This window comes from Lissotriton helveticus, chromosome 8, assembly GCF_964261635.1.
Source record: "Lissotriton helveticus chromosome 8, aLisHel1.1, whole genome shotgun sequence".
Classification (NCBI taxonomy): domain Eukaryota; kingdom Metazoa; phylum Chordata; class Amphibia; order Caudata; family Salamandridae; genus Lissotriton; species Lissotriton helveticus.
In genome coordinates, this window is record NC_136069.1 from 52,831,739 (window position 1) to 52,858,022 (window position 26,284).

At 46.6% G+C, this 26,284-nt stretch overlaps 1 protein-coding gene across 1 annotated transcript in view; it reads right to left on the minus strand.

The window, feature by feature from the left end:
• Positions 1–1,738: 1,738 nt before the first annotated feature.
• Positions 1,739–26,284, minus strand: part of TTF2 (transcription termination factor 2) — a 124,979-nt gene continuing 100,433 nt past the window's right edge. The window contains exons 19-25 of the mRNA XM_078656604.1: positions 24,372–24,542; positions 22,492–22,550; positions 21,996–22,149; positions 21,335–21,417; positions 7,775–7,849; positions 3,688–4,832; positions 1,739–3,647 (exon numbers count right to left, since the gene is read on the minus strand). Of these exons, the coding sequence (XP_078512730.1) occupies positions 4,688–4,832; positions 7,775–7,849; positions 21,335–21,417; positions 21,996–22,149; positions 22,492–22,550; positions 24,372–24,542 (687 nt within the window). The 3' untranslated portion in view covers positions 1,739–3,647; positions 3,688–4,687. The remainder of the gene's footprint in view (positions 3,648–3,687; positions 4,833–7,774; positions 7,850–21,334; positions 21,418–21,995; positions 22,150–22,491; positions 22,551–24,371; positions 24,543–26,284) is intronic.

A 26,284-nucleotide genomic window follows, 5' to 3' on the forward strand; every position in this document is an offset into this window, starting at 1 on the left:
AGGTGTCAATTCACTTCAAACATGTTTGGGACAATGTATGGGTGACAGGGTGCCCGGTGCTTAATCTGAGCTGAGCCATGGAGCTTGTTTTTCAGCAAAGGCACTAAAATGAGATGCTTTGTTCGTGACCATACTTACTTTCCAGGGATTAGACACTGGTACATTCTGCAGAAGGTAAAAATATAGCCTTATAGCCCGCCGTGGCAGGCTATACCAGCTATTAAAGGTCCGCTTTCGCCTTAAAGGCCCAAGCCGAAGGACTTGAACAAGGGACGGGACTTTAATAACCAGTATAGCCCTGCTACGAAGGGCTTTAAGGCTATTAAAACATTCTGTCACTAGAGGGCAGAATGTTCTAACAAATTAAACAAAGGCTTCTCGAAGCTTGAGGGGATTTAAATCCCCTCGAGCTCAAAGAGGCCTTTGCAACACATTGGAATGTTGCTCTGCGGGTCTTTACCGGCCCGTAGAAGCAGAGAGCACTCCATTGTTTACATGGAGCTCCCAACATTCAAATGTTCTAATATAGCCTTATAGCCCGCCGTAGCGGGCAATACCAGATATTAAAGGCCCACTCCCGCGTTATAGGCCCGAGCCAAAGGCGAGGGACTTTAACAAGGGACTGGGACTTTAATAGCCAGTATAGCCCTGCTACGAAGGGCTAATAGGCTACTAGAACATTCTGCCACTAGAGGGCCGAATGTTCTAACAAATTAAACAAAAGCTTCTCGAAGCTCGAGGGGATTTAAATCCCCTCGAGCTCCGAGAGGCCTTTGTAAAACATTGAAATTTTGCTCAGCGGGCCTTTACCGGCCCGTAGAAGCAGAGAGCACTCCATTGTCTGCAATGGAGCTCCTAACATTCCAATGTTCTAATCATTGTTAAAGCATTGATGACTTACAGGGGTTTTCAATCAAGCCTCTTAATTCATTAGTCTACTCAACTCTTTTACATTTTGGTTCTACTCACCAAAACAGTGAGGGACAATAGGTGAACCCACTTCAGCCATTGGCCCATTTCAGAGTGACCACATTTTGCTTGTTCGCTTGAACAGCATCCAGCTAAAAGTAGTCAACTGTAGTGTCAAGGCTGGTGTGCCAATCTGCATTCATGATGTTTTACATTTATTTTAGTGATGGGTATTTTTCTTGCACATGTTTACACGCCACATTTAAATGGTGGCATCTTTACTTATCACTTTTAAACCGTTAATGGCTGTAAATAAATAAAATTGCAAGCTTGCCGGGACCCATCTGCATTGCCAATGCCAGTTTTCCATTTTATTCTGGTACACGTGTTTTGTTTTCCATTGGAATCGCAGTGCTGCAACAAAGAGCTCAGGGTCAGAGGGGTGCTGCACGTGACAATGGGCGGAGCTAGAAAAAATGGCCAGGAGAAGGAACCTGAATGAAAGGGGTGGCAGTGGGCAATGCCAGCAGCTGGCAGTGACTTCCTTAGAACATGTTTGGGAGAAGGCGCAGTTCACCAGACAGGTTTAGCTACTGATAACGGAGATCGATCCGAATTGAAAACTGTTTTTAATGCGGTTATACAACTACAACGTAAACTTCTTTTATAGAGTATGTACAACAAGCAGTTTCTTGGCGCTAATCTATCATGCATGTATATGCATATCCTTAATAATGACTGCAGTTCACCAATTGCAAACTCAAAAGCAGTGCAGCCATTGGTCATTGTCTTGTCTCTGTTGATGATGAAATACACAGAACACAACATAGAAAAAGATGCTTTATTTAAAAAACAAACTGGGTCAATCCAGAGCGCTCAAGCAGTGCAATAAATGACATGTTTTAGATCATCATAAAAGTATAAAACCTGTTCTAGGAGAGAAGACCTCTCTAGAGGCACCGTGGTCTTTCACAGCAGCAGACAGTTTAGAAAGCTGAAAGAAATCCCTAAAACGGTGCTGCACACCGTAGGGTTAACTGAGATGCCCACGCAGAGAGACCACAACAGCAGCCACTGAAGAGGTCATTTACAGGCACTTCAAAAAAGATGGCGGCCTCTCCCAACTCAAGCTTTTTCAATGTGTTAAAGGTATCTTGGAAACAGTTCAGGGCCTACAATTCAAACCAGGCAGCTCTTAGAGGGGCAGATCTGACAGAGCTCTACCTGGGGAAGGCAGTTTTCATGAGGTCACCTATACTGCAGTTAAAGGGCTGCAGTCCAAGGGCTGCAGTCTAGATGGAGGAGAGCGAAGGAGCTTAACCTGTGAAATGCATTATACACAGTTACCTCCATCACTAACAAAGGCCACTGATCCAGTAGAGGACACTGTCAAACAACCCATCTACCAACTAACTGAAGATATCCAAGCCGTAAACCAGAATGCACCAGAGAGAGCGGGTTGGCCACAAAGCAGTTGACTATGTAAGACTTAAATGGAGGATGCGGCTGAAACAGCCAACCAGGTAAGGCCAAAACAAGAGATACATGTCTTCAAGCCGTTAGTCACGTAATGCCCAAAGTAGAAGACAACGTGCTAGCGTGTCCTTGTTCCATGTTCTGAACAGTGGGGCACACTTATGAGCTACAGCAGTTGAGAGCTTAAAGGTGACCATGTGCATTAGTGTGAGTTTACAAGAGTGCAATGATCTTAAAAAATGAATCTAGAAAGGAGAGCTCAACTTAAGACCGTGTAAATCTAAACGGGAGCTTGTAAATTCGACCACGCCATCATGAGTAGACGGATCCCTAGAACGCCTTCAGATGGATCGTTACACCAGAGTGTCTGTAAAGCGGTATGTAGTGCTGTGTGCGAGTGTAGATGTTGTCTTTCATGAACTGTCAATTTATTGCTTAATACACAATTTGGCTTGAAATGCCGGATTTACAAAGAAGACTGCAGAGGTGTCACTCCACCTGGAGCAGAAAATTCACCAGGCCATACAGATCTCACAGGCATACACCAGACAAAAGTTGTGGTTTACATAATACTTAATAGTTTCTACTATAGACATATTGGACTACCAAATTTTATGCATAAAGCAACATATAAATTGTGGTCATTTCGCACAAGACTATCAGAATTATTATTCTAACCTAATCAAGAGCATATTAAACAGATAAAATAAATAAATATCTCAAAAAATGTCACAAATATTTACAAGCCAATCAAACATGTACACAGCCCACATCAGGTACCGTCAAAGTGACAAAATAAAAACACAATAACTTGATAATTACTTGAAAGTGTCAAGAGACAGCCTCCCGGGGGTGGGATCCAAGCAGCACTGCACATGTACCAAGAACTGCAAGTGCTATAAATGAAAACCCAGACTGGTTAACTTATGGTCTGTAAGAAAGAAAACCCCACGAAGATCGAAGCAGCTGAAAGTGTTCTGGGGCCGGACGGCTAGAATTGAGGTTCACCGCACTCTGGAAACAAGAGCATCAGCTCTAGGGGAGCCCGGTCTGCACAGCAGCTTTCCATTCAAGGACAGTGAAACATCTGAGCTCGCTGCCCCAGAAGGCCTCAGATAAATTGAGAAGCCTTGGGGCACACGTGTGATTGTCTCATTTTTTGTACTTAACCCCTTCGCTGCAGGGGTTATTCCCCCGCTGTGCTAGGGGGGTGGGGCGCGCACAGCACCCCCATGCTCATGACGAGCTCAGCTCGTCATGAGCTACGGCACTCTGGTGCTCCTGACGAGCTGAGCTCGTCACAGGTGCATTGGCTCCCGTGGAACGCTCAGCACAGCGGGGGAATTCTCCCTGCACCTGAACGTTCCACGGCTCATGACGAGCTTCAAAAAATATTCTGCAGAGGACTCAAGTTGTTCATTGTTACTGCGCATGAGGGGGTGCAGCATGGACTTTTGGTAAGTGCTTGACTTGAACCCCTTAAGTGTCAGCACTCCAACCGCAGGGGTCCTGCGGACATCTCTAGATCCCTAGTGGGTGTAGGGCCGGTGAAACATTCATGGTCACAGCAAACACAGCTTGTGGCAGTTCACACAATGACATTTCATGATCTTTCTCAACCAAATCCTCAGATCTCTTCTGGGTGAGGAGTCACTAGGGGGTGCATTGACCCCACTGTTGAGTGCATCAGAAGACAGCGTGGACACAGGCACGGCAACGTGCTGCGGGTGGAGGAAAACCCAAATTAACATGCATCAGCTACAGATCAATGAAGAGCTCACCAACATCAAAACCCGCAAACTGAAGCACGTATGCGAAAGACCTCGAAATAATGCTCCCACCAGCATGTTTCAACGCTGGTCACAGTCGCTGTGCAGCTCCAGTCACTGTGCCATAGAAAGGGAAGGGAACAGCTTCCACGGGGCCACTGGAGACCAGGCTGAGAGCAGATTTAATTACACGGTAATCACTGGAGCCCTCAGATTTACCTGCCGCGGAGTCCCACGAGGCAGCGGGAGCCAGAGGCAGCTCGTAATTGGCAGTGAGGTGATGTCAAGAACTGAAAGACTAATATAATGAGCTCAACAAACAGGGCGAGGGACAGGCGGTAAACAAAGTCATATAAATGAGTCCTTCGGTGGAGCAACAAAGCAGAGGCAGTGCCTTCTCTCTACAGCAAGAAATGTCAATAGAGCTATTCAGGCACTTCACCCCAGCTCAGATACTGCTCTTTGTGCTGGACACTTACAAAGACAAATAACAAAATGGTAGCAGCTTGGTGGGCCTGCCAGCTGGCTGCTCGTCACACACCAAAAAGCACCCTGAGGTCGGCCAGTGTGAGCTTGGTGAACGCCTCCCCGGTCCCCGACAGGACCTTCTTGGCCAGCTCTTTCTTCTTCTCCTGGAGGTCAGCAATCTTCCCCTCCACAGTATCTTCACACACAAACCTTGAAAATAAAATGCAAATAAAAGTGTTTACAAGCACACCCATATGCAGGTTTAAGACTGGGATACCAGTTTCTTGAAATATTTGTAGATCAGTATTTAAAAAACACAATTACGGGGACCATGGGGCTTTTCACAATAAGTGCACAAAATCTTAGAAACAAATTAATCCCCAGGGTGCAAAGCAGATAATTAGTGTACGTCATACGTGGGACTAGAGCAGGAGGGGGACTTTGCTGAAAGTCTTGTCATGTGTGTTCCATTTTCAAATGCAGCATAAATAGAATGTGCCACCTAGAACCCCTCCATCTCAGTTTCCAAGAATCTCCTTTAGAAGCAGACCACTGTAGAAAAACATTTCTGCACCAATTACTTTACAACATTCTCCAGGATCTGCAGCAACACAACTGAGCAGGGTGATTTTACTGCACTTGGGATAGTTCACCGGCCTTGTACATCACAACTGCGAAAGGACATTGTACATCAGCGAAATGCGCATTTTATGCTTCTGGGCTGGTGCAGTCTTAGAATGTGACACTGCTTTAAAACTCAGAAGCAAAAAGCTAAGCACATCTAATGAATATTAGCATAACAGCCCAAAGCCAGCCAATCGTAGCAGTGCTTAGGCAATTACCAAATGTAACTGGCCATGCTGGTCTTGGCAGTTTAATGATGTGCTCAGAACCAGACCGGTGAAGTAGCAGCATTAAAGTACGCTGGTCACTTATGCACTAGACAGGTGGGTTTGGGACAAGAAAGGGGTTTATAGAGCGGCAGTAACAGAGGGACTGCGGTAAAGGTTTCATTTATTTGGCTATCCGGCCTTGGTCATTTCAACTACAAAGCACCACACTAGTGGTGGTATTCTAGAATATGTACGCTAAGGTCCACAGGGAGATGGAAGACTTAGATCGGTACTGGATCAACCAATATTTAGATCTTCGCACATTTACGTTTTTAGTCTGTGGAGAGCGCAGCTCTCCTAAAAAAAGTATTTTCTTTGCAGGCACTGCACAAGTTTCTTTAACTGTTACTAATACAGTGGGATAAACCGGTGGCAATGATCAGAATTTGAAGAGTTAAGGGGGACGTGGTCTTCCATATTTGTTAAGGATATCAAGTATGTAGAGCAGAAAGGGGCCAGCATTGGCAGTATCAACCAACAGGTTACAAGGAGCCTTTGTTGAATGACAGGTCATTGAACTTTGAGCCGTATCATAGTCTTGACATTACAGACGCCATTTTGATTGTGCAGGGTGCAAGCTTGCGGATTGTAACATGGACATCACCCGGTCATAGCGGCCAGTAGAAGTTGTATGAATGTCATAATTTGTACTTCCTAATGAGTTGAGAACTCTGCGGTCCAGAATTGTCCGCAGACCACCATTCTCCTTGTGGGCCAGGAGGTAAAAGGACTTTAACCCCTCCCATGCTGGTGACGGAACCGCTCCGTCACCAGCCACGGATGCGCTGTGCTGATGACGAAGCGGTTCCGTCACGGTCCGCTCGGCGCGCCTGCGCGGCACGGATTCCGCACCTGCGCTGGACGTTCTGTTGAGCGGGCGGAGCCGTGACGGAACCGCTCCGTCATCACCACAGTGCATCCGAGGCTCGTGACAGAGCGGTTCCGTCACGAGCATGGGAGCAGCGCGTGGCCCCCCAACCCCCTAGCGCTGCGGCGGAATCGCCGCCGCAGCGAAGGGGTTAAACAGCACTCCTGCTCTGCCTCGGGTACCATCTTGATCACACCCTTTGTGAGCAACATCAACGCCTTCCTGGATGCACCAGTTCCACCTTTAACAAGCATTTTAGACCTAGAACATGAAGGAATAGTGGGGTGGGGAGAAATCTGGGATCATAACCTTCTTCCGTGCACCTTCATAAAGGGCTGCCATCTTCATGTGAACCCCCTTTCCAAAAAAAGGGGGTTCGCATGAAGATGGCAGCTCTTTATGAAGGTGCACTGTAGGAGAATGTTATGACCCAACAGCAGATCAGGGAACACCAGTAGGGTATATCTTACTGAGTCCCTCATCTCTATGCTGACCCTCCTCTTCATCATCATGCTGAACTGCACCAGGTATTTGAAGCACTTCGAGTCAGAGCCGAAAAGGTCTTGCATGCTCTTAAAATATTGGATTTGGATAAAACAAGCCTCAGGTAGTCCTCTTTGACACAAGTTTGTGCTTTTAGTGTTGGACGACGATGGTTCACTAAACACAGGGTTCGGAGCCTGTATCAACAACGCTGGAGCCGGTGTTGGCTCCAACTGACCAACTTCTGTGATACAAGCATCCTAGGTTTAAAAGGGGATAAGGAAAAGGCACAACTGTGTATTATCCGTATTCTAAAACCATCTCTCACGTGACAGGCACAAACAGCTAAGTGAGAGACAGAAGATGCCGTTTGCAGCCTTTTGTGAAGAAAAAAATAACTTGCAAAGGTTGAAGTAGAAATGTAATGGTTATACTTCTTCAAACATCAACTTCAACATGTCCAGCTTGGCCAAGTTAACAAACTGGTACCATATAAACACTTCTACAGGCAAAAAAGTAAAAACTTATTTAGTTGCCAATTAACTCCAATCTTTAGGTGTTTGTTTTTTAAGCCAACACTTGTTTTGCAGAGGATTATAGATTCCTCAGGCCAAAAACACATAAGTGAACACAAGATGAAGAAATAATAATGTTACACGTTCTAATCCTTTCAACAAATCATTGTTCTATTTGTTTTATAACTTTTTCCTGTACCGATTTAAATATCCATGGCAAAAATATGGAGTACGGGTATGCACCGCAAAGTGGATCTCATGTGGTTTTATGCTCAGACTTTAACCATCCATCACATCACCTCAGGATCTAACTTTCTATCCCAAGGGTTCAATGTGTCCTAAAGACTAGTGACATAATGCATGCCGCAGGTGTAAAAGAAGAGAGGTTCTGACCTGTGTATAACCACATCCCGGAGTTGGCCTACTCTATAGATCCGATCACAAGCTTGGTCTTCCAAGGCAGGGTTCCTAGGAAAGAAAAAAACAAAAAAAAAACAAGTTATGCATTGTGCCAGATTTTGAGGAGGCTGATAGGAGGAGGGTTCTATATCCAAATCTAGATTGACCCTTCTTTTGTCAAATGTATGCACGTAAAGGGTTGCAAATATAATATCTGTTCGCAAAGGCCCAGTATTGTACATCTCGAACAGTAGACATTTTTGTGTAAGGAAAAGGGGGGCTCCAATCTCTTCTTTTACTGAGTGCATGTAGTGATGAGAAAGCGGTGGATTCTACTAGCTTGCAGTCTAATTATCAGCATGTGGCTAGCCTGCCATCAGATGTTGCACCCAGAAACTGCTTTCCAAAGTAGTTCACCTACAACCATTAAGCAACCAGAATAGTACATGTGTGAAAATGTATACACAATGTCAACCCTTGCCCCATGAGGCTGCAGATCTTCTCTTAAAAATAAAACTACAAGGAAGTAAGAGCACATTGATGTGATGGGTTTGTCCAACGGCAGAGGGAGTAGTCTTGAGGGCATATAAGCGACACCAGTTTCTTGGAGTCAAACTCATCCTAAATTTAACTTCATACCTCTATGTTTCGCTGACTCCCAGAATGAAAAAGAAAGCATTGAAGAGCAAGGGTGCTTTAGAGAGCTACATATTTAGGCAGGATGTTTCCAAAGACTTAAAGGCACCTAGTGCCATTAAGCATGAACATAGGGCTGAATATATGAAGCTCATGTAGCTGCCCTGTGTGTGTCTCCAACATGAACATGTCTGGAGAAGGCCACCAATGTCACTTTGCGCTGGTATGTTATGCCCACACATTAGATAGAGAGATAGATAGTGCACCCCTCATGAAGAATAGGTATAGGAAATGCGGGCGGCAACCCATCATTACCAGTTCGAGTCACCTCTGAGGCGGAAAGCCGGAGGCTAGCTATTTTTAAAAGTGTGCCTTAATATTTACTTTGCGCCATCTATTTGTATTTTATTTACCTCTGAGTCACCCAGCCTGTCCCTGCCACATCGTACCCCACAGCGCAGCAGATTACGTGCTGACGCTGGGGAAACACTGAGCACAGCCGCCATACTGGGTGGGGGAAAGGGTGGCGGTCGAGTTGCTGGCCGCATCCCACCCTCCTCTACACCGGATATAAGGAAGATGTCATCCCGTCCGCGCGCCGAAGGCGCGCCAAAGGCAAGCCTGTCTGCGCCCGTCCGCGCCAGGACCGGGCCGAGGGCCAGGACCTTTGGTTCAGACGGGACAGCCAGCTATTTATCTTATTCTGGCAATGATCTGTTACATCTCAGGTCAGTCCCATGTAACATCTGCCCTCGATACAATCCTGAGTACATCTCTCAAACCGGAATCACTATATGCCCCGGTTGTACGTCTCCTTTACCATTCATCACTAACACAGCTCGAACCAAACGAGGTTCAAATAACAAAACGAGAAATATTGTCATTGCACTTATTAATGTAAGATCTTTAGAAAAACACAGGCAGGAAATTCACGATCTGATTTTAGATAACAACATAGATACGTTATTCATTACTGAAACATGGATGGATGCAGAATCAGATCCAGACTTGGCAGTTGCTATCCCACAGGGATATACAACACACCGACTTGATAGACCGGGAAAGGAAGGAGGAGGACTAGCGGTTATCACGCGACACTGCTTCTCAGTTAGAATATTTCCCATTCTGTCTAAATGCTGTGAAGCGTTTCAATTTGCTATTATGATGACGCCCTCATACAGCCTTAAGGGAGTACTGTTGTACAGACCACCCGGCCCACGTTCTGCTTTCCTGGCCAATCTTAACTCGTTGATCGAATCCTTGGTGACTGAGGACTCTTTCTTAGTGCTGGGAGATCTGAATTTTCATTTGGAGAAACAGGAGGATGCTGACTCCCAAGCACTAATTGGAGACCTAGCGAGTTTGGGGTTAGTTCAGCTCGTCAATGGCCCAACACATGAGGCTGGCCATACGTTGGACTGTATCTTTTCCAATATACAGGGCATCTCTGTTCAGGACATTCTACCTCTAACATGGTCTGACCATTTTGTCATTCTTTGCGCCCTACCTATTATTGATTCTCCTCCAATGATGCAGACACATAATACTCAAGAGCCTTTCAGAGTATGGAAAGACATTGATAATGTAGCCTTTGCCGAGCTGCTGATTAAGTCCCGCCCTACTATATCTATGGACCCCAACCTAGCCGTTAAACAATTTACTGAGTGGATAGGGAATGCTATGAACTTACTTGTTCCATTTAAGACCATATCTAGCAACAGAAAGACACCATCCTCTCCCTGGTTCACAGAAGAACTCAGAAAAAAAAAACAAGAATGCCGAAGGCACGAAAGGCACTGGCGAAGGTCCTATGATCAAAACAGTAAAATTTGATATAAAGATACTCAGCTTATCTACAAAAAATTGATCATTGAATCTAAGAAGAAGTTTTTCGAGGATCAAATGGACTCCTCTAAAAACTCCAGCAAACAGCTATTTGAAATAGTGAAGCAATTAGCCGGGAAGCTTATAGACACAGCCCCCTCTCCCTCGCAGGCCTTATGTGATTCCTTGGCCAACTTCTTTTTCACCAAGGTTAACGACATCTATTCTGAGTTTTCAATTAAAGACACTCCTGCTCCTCCAGCCACTCAAATCAACCCTCCCACTTGCTCACTGTCCCAATTCAAAGGAGTAGAGGAGAACCAAATTAGGGACATTATGAGGTCCATAAAGACAGGCTCTGCCCTAGACCCTTGCCCTCCTAAAGTCTATCTACCAGTGCTTGATGTTATCAGTACTACCATCACGCAAGTGAGCAATATAATCCTCAGGTCAGGGATATACCCGAACATGCTAAAGAAAACCCTTCTAAAACCGCTCCTTAAAAAAACATCTTTAGACAAAGAGCTGTTGAAAAACTACAGACCCATCGCCAGCCTCCCATTTCTCGCCAAAGTGCTTGAAAGGGTAATGAACACCCAGCTGGCTGATTATCTCGAGCAAAACAAACTGCTGGATGATACGCAGATCGGGTTTCGTAAGCTCCACGGCACGGAGACGGCTCTCATTAAAGCCGCAGATGACATTAGAACAATCAGAGATCATGGAGGGACAGCTGTCCTTATAATGCTGGATTTATCGGCCGCCTTCGACACGGTCAATCATTCCATCCTGATTGACCGTGTCGGAAATCTGGGCATCCGATCTAGCGCTAAGGAACTGCTCACCTCGTTCCTTTCGAACAGAACTCAAGCAGTTACGTTGGGACCTTTTAAGTCACCAGAACTTGCCTTACCTTGCGGAGTTCCCCAAGGCTCATCGCTAAGTCCAACACTGTTTAATATCTACGTGTTGGACTTGGCGAGAGTGATTAAATCCTACCACATGAGCCTTACCTCCTATGCTGACGACACCCAGCTTGTGCTCGCTATCAATAATGATGGGGAGCAGGTAGCGGCATGGTTTCAAGAGGGTATGCTGGCCATCAAAGACTGGATGCAGGCCAACTGCTTGAGGTTGAACTCCGAAAAGACGGAGGTAGTCATTTTTGGTAAGATCACATCGCAATGGTCTCCTGAGTGGTGGCCCCCGTCGTTGGGAATTCTACCTACACCGTCAGTTAAGGTCCGAAACTTGGGTATAGTTTTTGATGAGAAACTTAACTTTGCAGCACATGCCAACCAGACAGTAGCAAATGCCCACCACAAACTCAGACTCATAAGGAAAAGCATCCCATTTCTCTCGGATAGTGCGGGCAAAACAGTAGTGAGCACACTCGTGCTTTCCTCCTTGGACTACTGTAATGGCTTATTTGCCAACGCACAATCCCGGGTAATCTCCAAACTCCAAATGATCCAAAATGCGGCTGCCAGATTACTATCAAGGGCTCCAAAATTTAAATCAGTCAGTCACATAATTAAGAGCTACCACTGGCTGACAATTAAAAACCGCATTAAATTAAAATCACTCTGTTTAACTTTCAAAGCTACTCATAACCTAGGCCCAAGGTTTCTGCAAGAGCAGCTCTCCATCTATTGCCCGTCCAGACAACTGAGATCGATTCAGTTACAGCAGTTGGCAGTACCCCGCACCAGAACGGTTACTTGGGGAGACAAGCGCTTCACAGTGTCCGCATCCAGACTCTGGAATTCGCTCCCGCTAACCATTCGATCGGCGCAATCTCGGTTCCAGTTTAGGAAACTGGTGAAGACATGGTTGTTTAACCAGTAAGGACTGTTTTGCCTAAACACTTTTAGCACTCAGAGACTCTTTGTAGTAATTTTAGCGCCAAGACGCCCACGGGCAAACGTATGCGCTCTATAAATTGTATTAATAAATAAATAATAATAAATAAATCTGTTGGGACAGGAATGTCGCCTGCATAGTAAACCTGCCTGCCGAGTGTCCCGATTGAATGTGAAATTGGTATCCTGGCTTTTGTTGGCAGAGTTAATGTCGCCCGGTGACCGAAGTCCTACACCTGCCCATGGCAAAGCTCATGTCAAGAATCTGTTCTGAGTCCTGAAGCATGCCCTCTTGACACAGGAATACTGTGTATGTCCTGAGTGGCAGGGGCATACCCATTTTATGAACCGCCTGATCAGACATTTTCCCTGCATCTGTGGTAGTGCGCCCACTCATGTAAAGCCCAGCTTAGATATAGCACGCAGCTCCTTGTGCTGATAATCTGTGCGCTTGTCAAGTGAGTGAATAGATTGTATATGTGGAGCAGATATACAGTAGCAAGTCTTCAGTAGGATCTGTTTTGGATGGGAGACTACCTTTACCACGTCGGAGTTTCACCGCGGGCACGTTACAACACAGGTTTTACAACGCAAGTCGTTTCAACGACTTGCGCTCTAGGGTGCTGCAAGCTAAGGAATAGTACGATTTACTATCGAACACCTTCCCTACTGTATGTAGACGGGTGTTGGAATAGTAAATCCTACTGTCCCAAAGTCCAGCGCAAGTTATTGAAACCACTTGCGCTGTAAAACCTGCGTTGTAAGATACCGCGATCAACATAATCGCGTTGTATCATCATATATTCGTTTTGGATTGCCTTTGCACAAGGCGCAGGGTGGATGTTGCTTTCACAGTTAACAGAAGTTTATTTCTTGTGTTTCTGAGCTGAAGGATGGAGACCCAGACAGTAAAGTGAGAGAGGATGCAGGCAGGGCTAGCCTTGGAACATATTGCGATTATTTTTTTTAGCAGGGGATTTAGGAATACTTTACCCAGAGCACTGCCATTTCTTTAATTGGTAGGGAATAGGGAACGAGTCAGGCAATTGTGGTGTTAAAGGAGGATTTTAAGCAGGGCTAACCTTTTGTCTGGTCTGGCTCGTTACTTCAGGAATGCCGATGACGGTCCAGCGGAGTCTCATTCCACTTCATTGGGTTTCTGTTTGGATACTTCTGCTTGGAGCCAGCAGAATCACTCTCTGCTGTGAGAACTCTTACCCTGCACAAAGGCAAGATCTTCACTGCAGTCAGAAAATTACATTTGAAAGGGAACCACCTCAAACCGGTTCCAGGACTTTAGAAAGTAGATTCACAAAGAACGTTTAGAAAATGAGTAAAAAGGAGAGATCCAAACCAACCCAATCTGGTCCACTTTCTAAGTTAGTCACCAAGGAAGGAATGCTCCAGAGAGCACTGCAAGAGAAACTGTGAGGCCATGGCCAGTGTCTGCATGACAGCTAGTTTCCTAGCAGTGAGGGGACATCACCTTAAGTTTGCACAAGAAGATGGAGAAAAGTCTGCATACTTGTTCAGTGAGGTAAGGCGTGTATGGACCTGCAGGAGGAGAGATGGTCACGTAGGAGAACCCTAGTCATGTTTCCAGTATTTGGTGCATCCAGGAGACAATCGACATTAGGATCAAAGCACGTTGCCAACTGAGAAATAACTGGACTCTTTGTGGTTCTTGTGGTGAACTGCATGAAGAAACTACAAAGCACAACATTTCTGCAGCATGCCCAAGAGGCTTGTGCTGCCGCTGCTTGATGTGGGGGATATACTGCAAGAGCAATCATCACCCCGGACCAGATGAAATGTCCCCACCCCTGAGGCCACAACTGCTTGAGACAAGGACCCGAGGACCAGGCCTGCTGTGATGTTCATTCCAGCAGCCTAAGTGGAAAGACGCTGCAGTCTGCGGTACTACACAGCTAAAGATGGTGCTGCTGGTGAGACCCCAAGAAGCGAACACTCTTCACCGCGTCTCCACTAATGCAAGTAACAAGGCCCGAGATCGAAAGACTCAGATTGTAATTTGAATGGACAAACAGAAGCTTGCTGTTAGAGAGTTAACAATTAGCAGCACTAACTGTCTCAAAAAAAGATTGTACGGACCTATGGAGGTCATCACCTAGTGATCAGACACCTATGAACTAATACTGCCTATGTTCGTATGTCTACTAAAAGTCACTGTAGGTATGTGGGGGCACCTTACAAAGGGAACTGTACTTGGGGTGTCAATTACCTAGACTTCATAGGTGGGATCATAGATCCCCGCAGCTCAACCCACAATCAAACTTTAATACTGCTGTGACATTAAAGTGCTTTCTTTCTACTGAGATTAGCACTTGGCTGAACAGAGAGTTACTGTACCTGTTGGTTGATTTGAATTCTGAGCTCTTGCCCTCATACTGTCTCTCAGAGAAGCATTTACTACTGGACAACGCTAAGCTGAGCGCCATTTGTGGAGGGTGAGTTCTCGTTCTGGAGAGCTACAGCATGATGGACTCCAGAAAAACAGAGGCAAATGACCCCAAACCACCAACGTGATTCTTGATGCAGGCTTGGCTGCATCTGTACAAATGCGGGTGACAAAACGGTAAGTCATAAGCCTAGTCAAAGTTCTCTTACACGTTCCATAAAAAGTCTAAGAGAACACAGAGAATCAACAGTGCCCGGTACCTCCTCAGCACAGGAAGTGTTCAGTGCAGAAATAAATCTGGGATCTCAGTCTCCTCAATCAGGTGAAATTCAGTCAACACCTCTGAGATGTTGGAAGGATGAGTCTCAGTCATTGCTGTGACCCAATTAAATAACACTGCATGGCTCATAGGGCTTGAAATACTCGAATGCGACTTGCAGAAGTAATGGCGATAAAGGGAGCAGAGAGCAACTTCATGTCACCGTTAGGAGGAACGTCTCTACCCATTCTAGATGTCTAATTGAGTAGAGAGTGATGCTCGGCCAATGTTAACACATAGGAGAAGTAACGAATAGTTTTCTTACCTGTCGGTGTAGTTTTGCAGCTTGAAGATCTTTCTGGATTCACTATGCTGTGCATTATTCCGCGGTCTTGTGGTTGGGTCCGGATTCGTAGTCTTTTCTTAGCTTTTTTTTTTTCTTAGCCCAGGTGGGCGTCGTCGTCACACCCCCTTGGGTGTATTTCCGGTGACGTCGGCATGCTTCCTGCGGAAGCTCCCACTCCTGGGCGCCATCTTCGGGTTCTTTTTTGCCGTGTTTTTCGTTTCCGAAGTAATGGCAACGTTCTATTTAGTTTGTATTTACCGCCTTGTACTTTCAAAGTCCTTTCTTTAGTTAACCACCTCTTCTCTCTCCAGCCTCATCTTTCTGGCGGAGGTGGGTGGGTTCGCTAGTGAATTCAGAAAGATCTTCATGCTGCAAAACTACACCGACAGGTAAGAAAACTATTCGTTTTGCAGCGTGAATCTTTCTGGATTCACTATGCTGTGCATAGATTTTGTAGCGGTTTCTCATCTCTGTGGCGGCTGGGTGGAAGATGAGCATTGGGTGTTGAATATGTGCTGTGGCACCTTCTGGCCCACTTGAGCTTCCTTGTTCATTTGTATGTCCACACAGTAGTGCTTCGTGAACGTGTGCACCGAAGCCCATGTTGCCGCCAGGCATATGTCCTCTATGGGTGTGTTAGCCAGGAAGGCTATTGTAGCGCCCTTCTTCCTGGTGGAGTGGGAACGTGTCCCCTCTGCCAGTTCTTGTCCTGCACGCTTGTGGCAGAGTTGAATTGTCTGTGCGATCCATCGTGCAATGGTCTTTTTGGTTACTGCTTTCCCCATGAAGCTGTTTGCGAATGACACAAAAAACTGTTTTGTTTTCCTGTGCCCCTTTGTCCTTTCAATGTAGTGCATGACTGCCCTTCTGGCGTCCAGGGTGTGCAGAGCTCACTCTGCGCTAGTTGTTGGTTTTTGGAAAAAACTCGGTATCTGTATAGACTGGTTCATGTGAAATTTGGATACCACCTTCGGCATGAAGTGTGGGTCAGTCCTCATCACAACTCTATCGTTGTGTATTTGTATGTAGGGTTCTTGTAGCGTCAGCGCTTGAAGCTCGCTTACTCTGCGTAAGGACGTTATTGCAACCAGGAAGGCTGTTTTCATAGTTAGCATCTTTAGGGAGACCTTGTGAAGTGGTTCAAAGGGCTCTTTCATGAGTTCCGTTAGGACTGTGTTCAAGTTCCATGCAGGTGGCGGCACCCGCTTGGGTGGTGCGATCCTTTTCGCTCCTTCTAGGAATCTCTTCACCACTTGTGATGTGAAGAAGCTCCTGCACGTTTCTCCCCTTGTGTAGGCGACTATCGCTGCCAAGTGAACTCTTAAGGAGGATGAGCTAAGGTTCTTCTCCAGCAAGTGCGTCAGGTACCTCAGCACTGTGGAGTCCCTCTTCATTTTATTGTGGAGTCTTTCCTGTCTGCACCATATTGTGAATCTTTTCCATTTCGCAACGTAGCACTTTCGAGTGCTGGGCCTTCGTGCCTCCCGAAGTACCCTCAGGGTGCTTTCTGGTAGTCTCAAATGTGCGAACTCTATGTCCTCAGGAGCCACGCCACTAGGCTCATGCTCTCTGGCTCTGGATGTAGTACCTCTCCGTTCTGCATGGAGAGTAGGTCTTTCCTCCTGCTGAATCTGTGGGGTGCACACTGTGTCATCTCCATGATCTGCGAGTACCATGTCTGCCTCGCCCACTGTGGTGCGACCAGTATCAGTGTCATGTTGCTCGCTCTGCACTTGCTCAGCACTCTGTGCATCAGTGGTATCGGGGGAAAGGCGTAAGCAAATGTCCCTGACCAATCTATCCATAGGGCATTCCCCAGTGACCCCTCCTCGGGCTGTCTGGATGCGAAGTTTTGGCATTTTGCATTCTGGAGTGCGGCAAACAGGTCCACCGATGGTGTCCCCCACCTGTCGAACAGGTACCTTGTCTCCTGAGCATTGAGCTCCCACTCGTGGGATGCCGATGTCTGCCTGCTGAGCCAATCGGCTTGTATGTTGTCCTTCCCTGGTAGGTGTATGGCTAGCAGGTCTATCTTGAGAGGGATGGCCCATCTCCATATCTCCTGCGCCAGCGTTGAAAGCGGTGCTGACTGTGTGCCCCCCTGCTTTTTGATGTAGAACATCGCAGTGGTGTTGTCTGTTTGTATCAATACCTTGTGTTTGTACAGTCTTGTTTGAAAGGCTTTCAGTGCAAGGAAGATTGTCTTCAGTTCTAGGTAATTGATGTGCTTTGCCGCATCTGTTGTCGTCCACAGTCCCCTCACCTTGAGCTCCTCCATGTGAGCGCCCCATCCCTTCAGGGATGCGTCTGTGGTGATGGTCACTGTTGGCGGTGGGGGCGTTAGAGGCTTTCCCCTTGTTATGTTCTCCATGGTCCACCATGCCATCTCCTTCTGCACTGCGTGCGTTACAACCACTAGATCCTCCCAACCGCCTGTAGCTTGTGACCATTGCTCCTGTAGCCATTCTTGAATGGGTCTCATGTGGAGTCGTACATTTGGTACCAGGTGGATGCATGATGCCATCATGCCCATGATCTTGCTCGCAGTCCTCACTGTCCGAGCTTGTCCCTTCCGGTAGAGGCGAGTTTCGTTCACCAGCACCCTCGCCCTCTTCTCGCTGGGGAACACCTTGCCCTGTAAGGTGTTGATCTGTGCTCCCCGGAAGATTTTGACCTGTTCCGGCTCCATTGATGATTTTTTCCAATGGATGGAGAACCCCAGGCTTATGAGCGTGCTCGTCACTGTATGTGCGTGCTGCTTGCATTTCTGGTATGAGTTTGCTTTCACCAGCCAGTCGTCCAGGTAAGGGTATACGTGTATACCTTGCCTTCGTAGGTGCGCTGCGACTGCTGCGAGGCACTTTGTGAAAACTCTTGGTGCTGATTTTAGTCCGAAGGCCAGTGTCGTGAACTGGTAGTGGCTTTCTCCAATGGTGAACCTGAGCATGTGTTTGTGCTTTCTGTTCATTGGGATGTGCAGGTAGGCGTCTTTGAGGTCTATTGTGACCATGAAGTCCCCGGTCTGCAATTGTGGGAGCACCTCTTGCAGGGAGGTCATTTTGAATTTTTGCGTTCTTATGAATTTGTTCAGGAACCGTAAGTCTAGAATGGGTCTCATTGTCTCGTCTACCTTTGGTACCAGGAAGTACGTTGAGTATATTCCTGTGTTTCTTTCCTTGAAGGGTACCCGTTCTATGGCCTGCTTCCGCAGGAGTTCCTTTGCCTCCTCCTGAAGACACTGCAGCTGCGTGCTCGCTAGTGTTTTTCTTTTTGGTTTTCTGCTTGTTGGCCTCCCCTCCAACTCTATGCAGTATCCGAATTGGAGAATGTTGAGGATCCATTTGTCTGATGTGATTTCCCTCCACTCTCTGAGGTAAAATCTTAATCTTCCTCCCACTGGTGTCATGTGGTCGTAGGTGTCTATTTTGTCTTGACCCATCTGTACGTGCTGCCCCCTGGGATCTTTTTTGTGGGCGGGCACACGGAGTTTTTTGAAGTCACTTAGAGGTGAGCTGCTGCCCTCCTCTCCTATTTTGTCCCCGTACGTTTCTCCCTCGAAAGGACTGGCCTCTTTCTTGGTACTGCCAGGACTGCTTCTGCTGACCATGCTGAGCCTGCGAGTCTGCCTGGTGCGTTTGCTGGAAAGCCTGGTGTGATGTACCTGGCTGTTTTCCGCCTCTCCCGCCGGGCCTCCGTGACGGGGTGCCCCTCGTGTTCCCTCAGAACTGCAATGCTCCCATGGATCTTGCTGTTTCGTTATCTTTTTTCAGTTGACTGAGCGTTTCATCAACTGTTGTTCCGAAAAGCGTGCTGCCGTTGAACGGTGTGTTCAGGATGCTGTGTTGCACCTCCGGTTTGAAACCTGAGATCCTGAGCCAGGCGTGCCTCCTTTCCGTGACACCCATCATCATGAGCCTGCTGGCTGTGTCTGCCCCATCCAGGGCCGTCTTAAGGCAAGAATTAGCTGCGTTGTTTCCCTCTTCAACCAGTTTTTCGGCCTTCTGCCTGGCATCCTGGGGCAGGTCCTTCACGAACTGCCCCAGCCCCTCCATGATCTGGTACATGTGCCTGTTTATCAGGGCGTTGGAATTAGCCATGCGCCAGTGGGTCGCGGCATTCCGTTTGATCCTTCTGCCCACCAGATCCATCCTTTTGCTCTCCTTATCCGGTGGCGGGCCCGAGGTAGTGGGTACGTTAGCCCTCCTCCTTGCTGTGGCCGTGATAATGGAGTCTGCGGAGACCGTGCCCTGAATGTAGGCCGGGTCCTTTGTGGCATGTTTGTACTTTTTCTCAGTTCTGGGAGTTACTGCCTTGCATGTTGCGGGCTCCCTGAATGCTTCCCTCCCCTGAGTTAAGACGCTTTCGAGCATTGGAAGGAATTGGCTCCTCGTTTGTGTTGGGAGCAATGTTTCTAGAAGGAAGTCTGCTTTCTGCTTCTCTTCGTCGAGCTTGAGCTTGAAAGCTGCTGCGGCAGATTGTATCACCGAGTTGTAGGCCCCGATGTCGTCCGGCGGCGAGGGCCTCGAGGGGTAAGTGTCGACCACCTCCTCCGGGCTGTCGGTGTCGACATCGATGTAATCTACCTCCTGAAGGTCAGAGGGTGCAGACTCTGTGTCCGTCCTGCCATCCTCTTCCTCCCCATAGTTGTAACTATCGTAGGGATTCTCGTACTCCTCCTGGTCGTCGATCACCTCGACGTCCTGGTCTTGTTCCTCGGCGACTTCGGCGATCTCCTCTTCCTCCTCGACCGCCTCCACCACCGGTGGCTTGGTCTTGTGAGGGATCGTGAAGGCTTTCATCTTTGCGTCGAAATCTTTCTTCCGCTGCATGATGTTCTCCATTTCTGCCTCGAGGCGCCTTCTCTTCTTCTCCATCTCGGCCGCGTGTTCCGCGTCGGATGGGTCGGCCGCTCTTTTCGGCGGATGGCTCGTCGCCGTGCCTTTCGGTGTCGAAGTTTTCGACTTAGACGTCGAACCGGATTTTGGGTCTCTGGTCGTCGTCGTCAGTTTTGGGTCTTTCTCCCTCGGCGTCGATCGATCCTTTTCGGGGACGATTTTCGACGTTTTCTGCTGATCAGCAGCTCTCGGCGCCGGGGACTCCTTCTCGGAGGATCCGCTGGGCCTGGGAGTAGTTGCGGACGCCGCCTTCTTTGGCGTCGGCGCTTTCGGGGTCTTGCCCTCGATTTTTCTAGACTCAGAGTCTCTCGGGATCTTGGGGGCGGAAGAGTCTCCTACCTTGTCAGAAGTCTTCGTGTAAATCGGTCTCTACGACCGTGTAGCTGTCGTCTTCGGCGGCAGCGTTGTCTTCTTCCTCGGAGGACATCCCCAGCTCGTAGAGTGACGGAGTCGGGGCCTTCCCCTGCAGGGCGGCGTGTGCTACCCTCTGCCTCTCTCTCACACGAAGGGTCTTCGGGGCGAAGGCGGAACAGGCGTTGCAGTCTCCGCTTTCGTGGTTCACCAGTAGGCAAAGGTTGCATACCGGGTGCTGGTCCTTCTGCGCGTACTTGTGGTGGCAGTTACGGCAGAACTTGAACGGCGTGTTGTCCATCAACGAGCGTCCAGGGCCTCTCTGGTCGCGTGTTCGTCGACGGTCGTCGAGGATCTCGATGGAAAACGCCTTATCCTTGCTGACTTTTCGTCGATGAAGTCCCCTGGAGTGTTCAGATGACTTCTCCTCGTCTTTTCTGTATTTTCTTTCTTCTTTCTCCAAAAATGTCTGGAGCCCAAACGGGAACGATCCAGACCCGACCGCGGAAAAAAAGAATCTGAAGATGGCGCCCAAGAGTGGGAGCTTCCGCAGGAAGCATGCCGACGTCACCGGAAATACACCCAAGGGGGTGTGACGCCGACGCCCACCTGGGCTAAGTAAAAAAAAAAAAAAAAACAAAGAAAAGACTACGAATCCGGACCCAACCACAAGACCGCGGAATAATGCACAGCATAGTGAATCCAGAAAGATTCACGCTGCAAAACTATGGTCAGCGTGAGACTATGTTTAGCATCACAAAGCGCCTAACCACCCACCCCCATCCCTCTTTAGATGTATGGTCCCAGAACCCCTCACCAGACTTCCACCATTAATCATTGAGTGCAATACCTTGGAGCCCTGCATGCACATGCAGAAGACTGCACACTGCATAATCCAATTCTGTCCCTCCACAGGCTAAACCAAATACATTCAGGTCTGAGGGATTGGTTCCTTTTCTTACCAGTGCATGTCCAGCAGGAAGAGGTGATTGCCTCCAATCAAGTTCAAGCCAACGCCTCCAGCACAGAGGGACACCAACATCACCTGTCAACAAAAGCAAATATCAGCAAGTAAGAAAAAGTACATACAAATGAAGCGCTGGACCCAGAGCTCTATTCTCTACACACACTACTGCCATCTTTAAACTAGTCTGGATGAAGAGCAAAGTGGTAACTGAAAATCCCAAAGCACCAAGTACGAGATTGTTTGAATTGTGTAGAGGTGTTTATAAAGGGCACTACATTCACGTGTTCAGCATCTTCATGCTGTACTTAGAAGAAAAATACACAAACATTTGCACAGTAACCAACTAGTCATACAAAAACAAATAGCTGCCAGACATTGGCTGCATTTACTCCAGATAAAAGAAGGTCCTACAAAGAAGAAAGCTTATTTGCTAAGTGGTGTGCTGAACCTTGAGCACGAGCAAAGCCTTTGCAACCCTGCAATAAATCAGACTGGCAGTCAATGAAAGCTCTCACGGGGACATACATGTTCTGCCAGTACTATGCCCTAGATTTAGAAGAGCCCATTCACTCCATCTATGATCCCTAAACCCATGCACATATATGTGGGTGTGTACACCTGACGTGTTACGGAGGGATGCAGGCGAGACATCCTACCTGGGGACCTCTGGGATTGGTGTTGAACTCCTCCACCATGTCCATTCGGAGTTTGGGATTCACAGAGCCATCGATGGTCGCATAGGATAGGCCAATCCGCTTGAGGTGCACTGCAACGATCTTCAGCATGCTGGTCCACTGGGAGACGATGACACTAGGAAGGGAGGGAGGGCCCAGAGATTAAATGTAGACCCAGATGTGAAACCAAAAAGACTCAAAAGAGATGCAGTGCTACAAATGAGGACAAATGCTAAAAGCTGTTAAAAGATATTAAAGTTGGACCAAGGAAGCATGACCAGCTGAGCCGATCAACTGGAATACATATCCACAACCTCCTATTCGCACTCGTTGCAGTAACTGGTGCACACAGGCAAAGGCTGAGGCTTCACATTAATCCCTGCTGCCTCCCCACAAATGTCTTGCATAGCACGTTCAATGTAAAGCAGATGCAGCCACCACTGGAAAAACATCAACCAGAAATAGAAGAGTGCGTTACCTCTTCTGAACATCCGGGCTGCTACGGATTGCTTTAAGCTTCAAGAGTAGACATGAGATCTGGAAGCAAAATGCATCATCATTTTACTGGACATATACAGAAAATTACAACATAAATCAATATATATCCTAAAACAATCCATACATAACACGAAGACTAAAAAATAGTGGTTAAGAGCTCAGTTACAGTGGCAGTAGTTACTGGTTAGTATGAAAAGCCTTGGAGAGTTTTCCAGCATGTTGAGGCTTTAGTTCAGTGTCTTAGTTGTCAAAGACAACGAAGAGCCAACACCTTGCAATCACAATTTAAGGAACCCACTGAACAGAAACGATGCTATTGTATTTTTAAGGATGGTATAAGCTTAAAAAAGAGCTTAGGGTAACGGTACAAAATTATTAAGCAAGTCAAGGTGTAAGAAGTCATTTGTACCCCCAATAATCTTCAGAACAGAGCACCCTTCAGGCATATGCAGAAGGCCCACATTCTCCTAACACATTTGGGGGTCTCACTTGAGCCGTTACAAGAGATTAACATATCCCCTGGTCCGAGTATATAGTACTATCATTTGAGATTGGTAATCTTAAACCTCTGCTTGGCTAAAGAAGGCGCTTTGTTAGACCTTCAACTAAGTCTTCTCCCCTAGCTCCCATTGCTAACTTGGGTTGGAAAGGAAATTATATGCATTGATCACTGACAAAATAGTAACGCCTTATTGTAAGAACTGTTGAAAAGTTATCCCTCACTGGGATAGACACAAGCGACTAAAGATGGAGCGGAAGAGAAGAAGCACATCGGCTGTGCCACAAATCCTCGAACATTTGATAAATCCTCTATGGAATGGAATCTTGTGGACAATTAAAATGGAGAAAGAATGAAATGTCCACTTTTGTTATCATTCCTGGCAATGGAGTCAGTAATGGAGAATCGAGCATTGCTCCGAGAGCAGTAGAGCTGTGGGAAACATAGAATATCACATGTGGCAAATTAAATGAAGCCTACAGGGTTCAGCATATTTTGCAATAATTTTTGAGGAGTTCCTGTGGGCCCGACTTGTAACCACTGGCTCAACTTAAGCACTGTATATACACCACAAAATGGAAATAAACAGCCAAATAAAACATGTTACTTGGAACAAGCATACTAATAAAAGCGCTTTGACTTGTTTATTATTACAGTGTTAAGGTCAGGTTTCTTATCAATAACAAAGAACAGTGTAACTAACTAAAAAAAAACACAATAACTGTTGTATCGCAGACTCTGTTCTACAATCAAGTGACAGAAGAAAACAACTGGCGTCAAACGCAAAGCTTGGTTGTGAGTCTTGATTACTGCTTGAATCTTACCCCTTTAGCTCTGGACAGGATGAAACACTTTTTTAAAATTGTTGCACATGCACAACACAGTCCACATACACAGATGTCACTCGTCAGTCATGGCACCGCTCCACTCATTCTCAATAACATCAATACAAAGCATATTACACTTGTGCATGTGCATATGAACTATTTATGCATATATGAGGTAGAGCAGGTTTGCTCCTGTGAAACACACACTTACAGTAAGGTAGCAAATGCATTGCAATTGCCTATCGATGTCCTGGATGTAATGTACAGATACCAAATCTTCACATGTGCTTCTAAACATCCAGAAGGGGCACTATTTGTATAAATGGGAATGAGTCCAGTTACCCACTGATGACCGCCAGGCGTGTACAGCCATATTCCATCTTTATGGGATGGCTTTCTCAGGAATACAAATGAATTATTATCAGCTGTTCTTAAGGAGTTACCAACATACAACACAATACACATTCATCCATTAATACATGCGCGTCGTAGATAATCAGGCTAATACCGCTGGACATTGTCCTTTTTCCGTACCTTGCTGCTCTCGCGGGTGTTCTCAAAGAGGTCGGCCTTGAAGCTGGTGCCATTCAGGGACACCATGGATTTGGGATCAGGGGTCTCGAGCTCGGATAAGGTCAGTGCATTGAGCTGCTCCTCCAGGGACAGTGTGATGCCTTCATTCTTCAGTTCCATCTGGTCCAGGGTCTAACAAAGGAGAGAAATGAAGTAACACAAGTCATCATTGTGTGGGTGAAGTCTCAAAAGGTACGGAAAGGGGGTAAATGATGTGACTCGCAATTTTCATCAAGAGGAATATGTTGGAATCCGTGTTGCAGTGGACACAAAAGAAGTCACTTGCCCGTCTCGTTAGATGTGTTATTTAGGAAACGTTACTTAACAGTTTGTTAGAATGTGTCCTCTTAGGCGAAGACTTGTTCTGTGGTAATGGCACCACCTGGTCAAGAGCAAAAAGAAAAGTCCCAATCACACAAGCCTGGGGTCCACGCATATTTCCTTGTGAGCCCTGACCTGCAATTTTCTAAATAGTGTCTTTAGTTTTTCCATGAGTTTATCCTACAGATGGCCTTAGTGGGTCAAACAGTTTTGTCTTCTGTAGCAGCATTACAAACTAGCATCCGGTCCCCTGAAGAGTCTTGTGGGGTGAAGACTTAGAACTGGAACCACTTCAATGACATTGACATAATTACATCCCACAGGGACCATCCCACCCAGGGAAAAAGCTACTTAGAGTCCTCATTAAAAATGGGTTCATAAACTGGTATTTGCATACTGTGCACATATTCAGATAAAAGTGCAAGGGCAAATATATGCACCTTTGATTTTAAAGCTCACAATCTTTGCCTTTGCACCGTTCATGTTCACAAGGGTGTTTCGTACATTCTGGTGTTCCACTGCAGGCCACGTATTATGGTTTTTATTTGAAAACTTGCTTTAGCTCATCATCTTTCTGAACTTTAGGTTGGAAATTCATGGCAATCATGTGCATTATTTGGTGCTTGGTTTACTGGGTGGCAAAGGAGCTACTAGATCATTCTGTTTTTATTCTAGGAGAGTATTTCGATATCCTGGTGACTCTCTGGATCTGAACATCCATAATTTGCGTATGTAGCCAAAATATAAGAATTCCCCCAGAGGACAACCATCCATTTCTTCATCCTGGCAATGTCTGCTATCAGACAAACTACATAGTGATGGCGGCATGCGGAGCGTATTTTGGGTTGATGCATCAATTCCATTATATGGCAGGTTGACCCGTCCATTTTCAAAATATTGATGGCATAGTTTTCGGTCCTTTGAACACCTGATCGGTTCCAAAAGGTTAACTTCTTTTGTGGAGTTTTACTTTAAAGTAGCCAGATGATAAAAAGTTCAAAGATGTTTCTAAATGACAGTCAAAATGTAATCAAAACATCAATTTAAGGGACATATTCCAGAAAAAATCAGTTTCTAGGTTTTGCCTTTAAATTGACACTTCCTTTTGAGAGAGAATATTTATGCCCAATATCTTTAATGTAGGGAAATTCTTTTTAAAGACTACAAGGGAGGAAAGAAACCAAACTAGAGAAACTAGACTAGCCAAGCTAGGCACAGTCTATAAGTGCTAGATGCTTAGAGGTGGAAGATCACATGAAATGTGAAATTTTGAAGCTGAAGTCCTGCCAGAAGCTGGAGACTATTGGAGGCACACTGGGTTCAGGGCCAGCAAACCAGGTCCCTCACAGTGAAACAGGCAAACTCCTATGGCTAATAGTAGGCTACGGGAGGCAATCAATGAAAGGCAGATTTTGATGATTAGAATTTCTGTATATCTGGGCCAACATCTTTAGCACTTGGCCGTACAGGAATAGATCCCAGCTTGGGTGCAGCGGCCATCAAATTGGAACCACCTTCGTAAATCCAGAAGACATTTTGTTGGAGAGTACAGA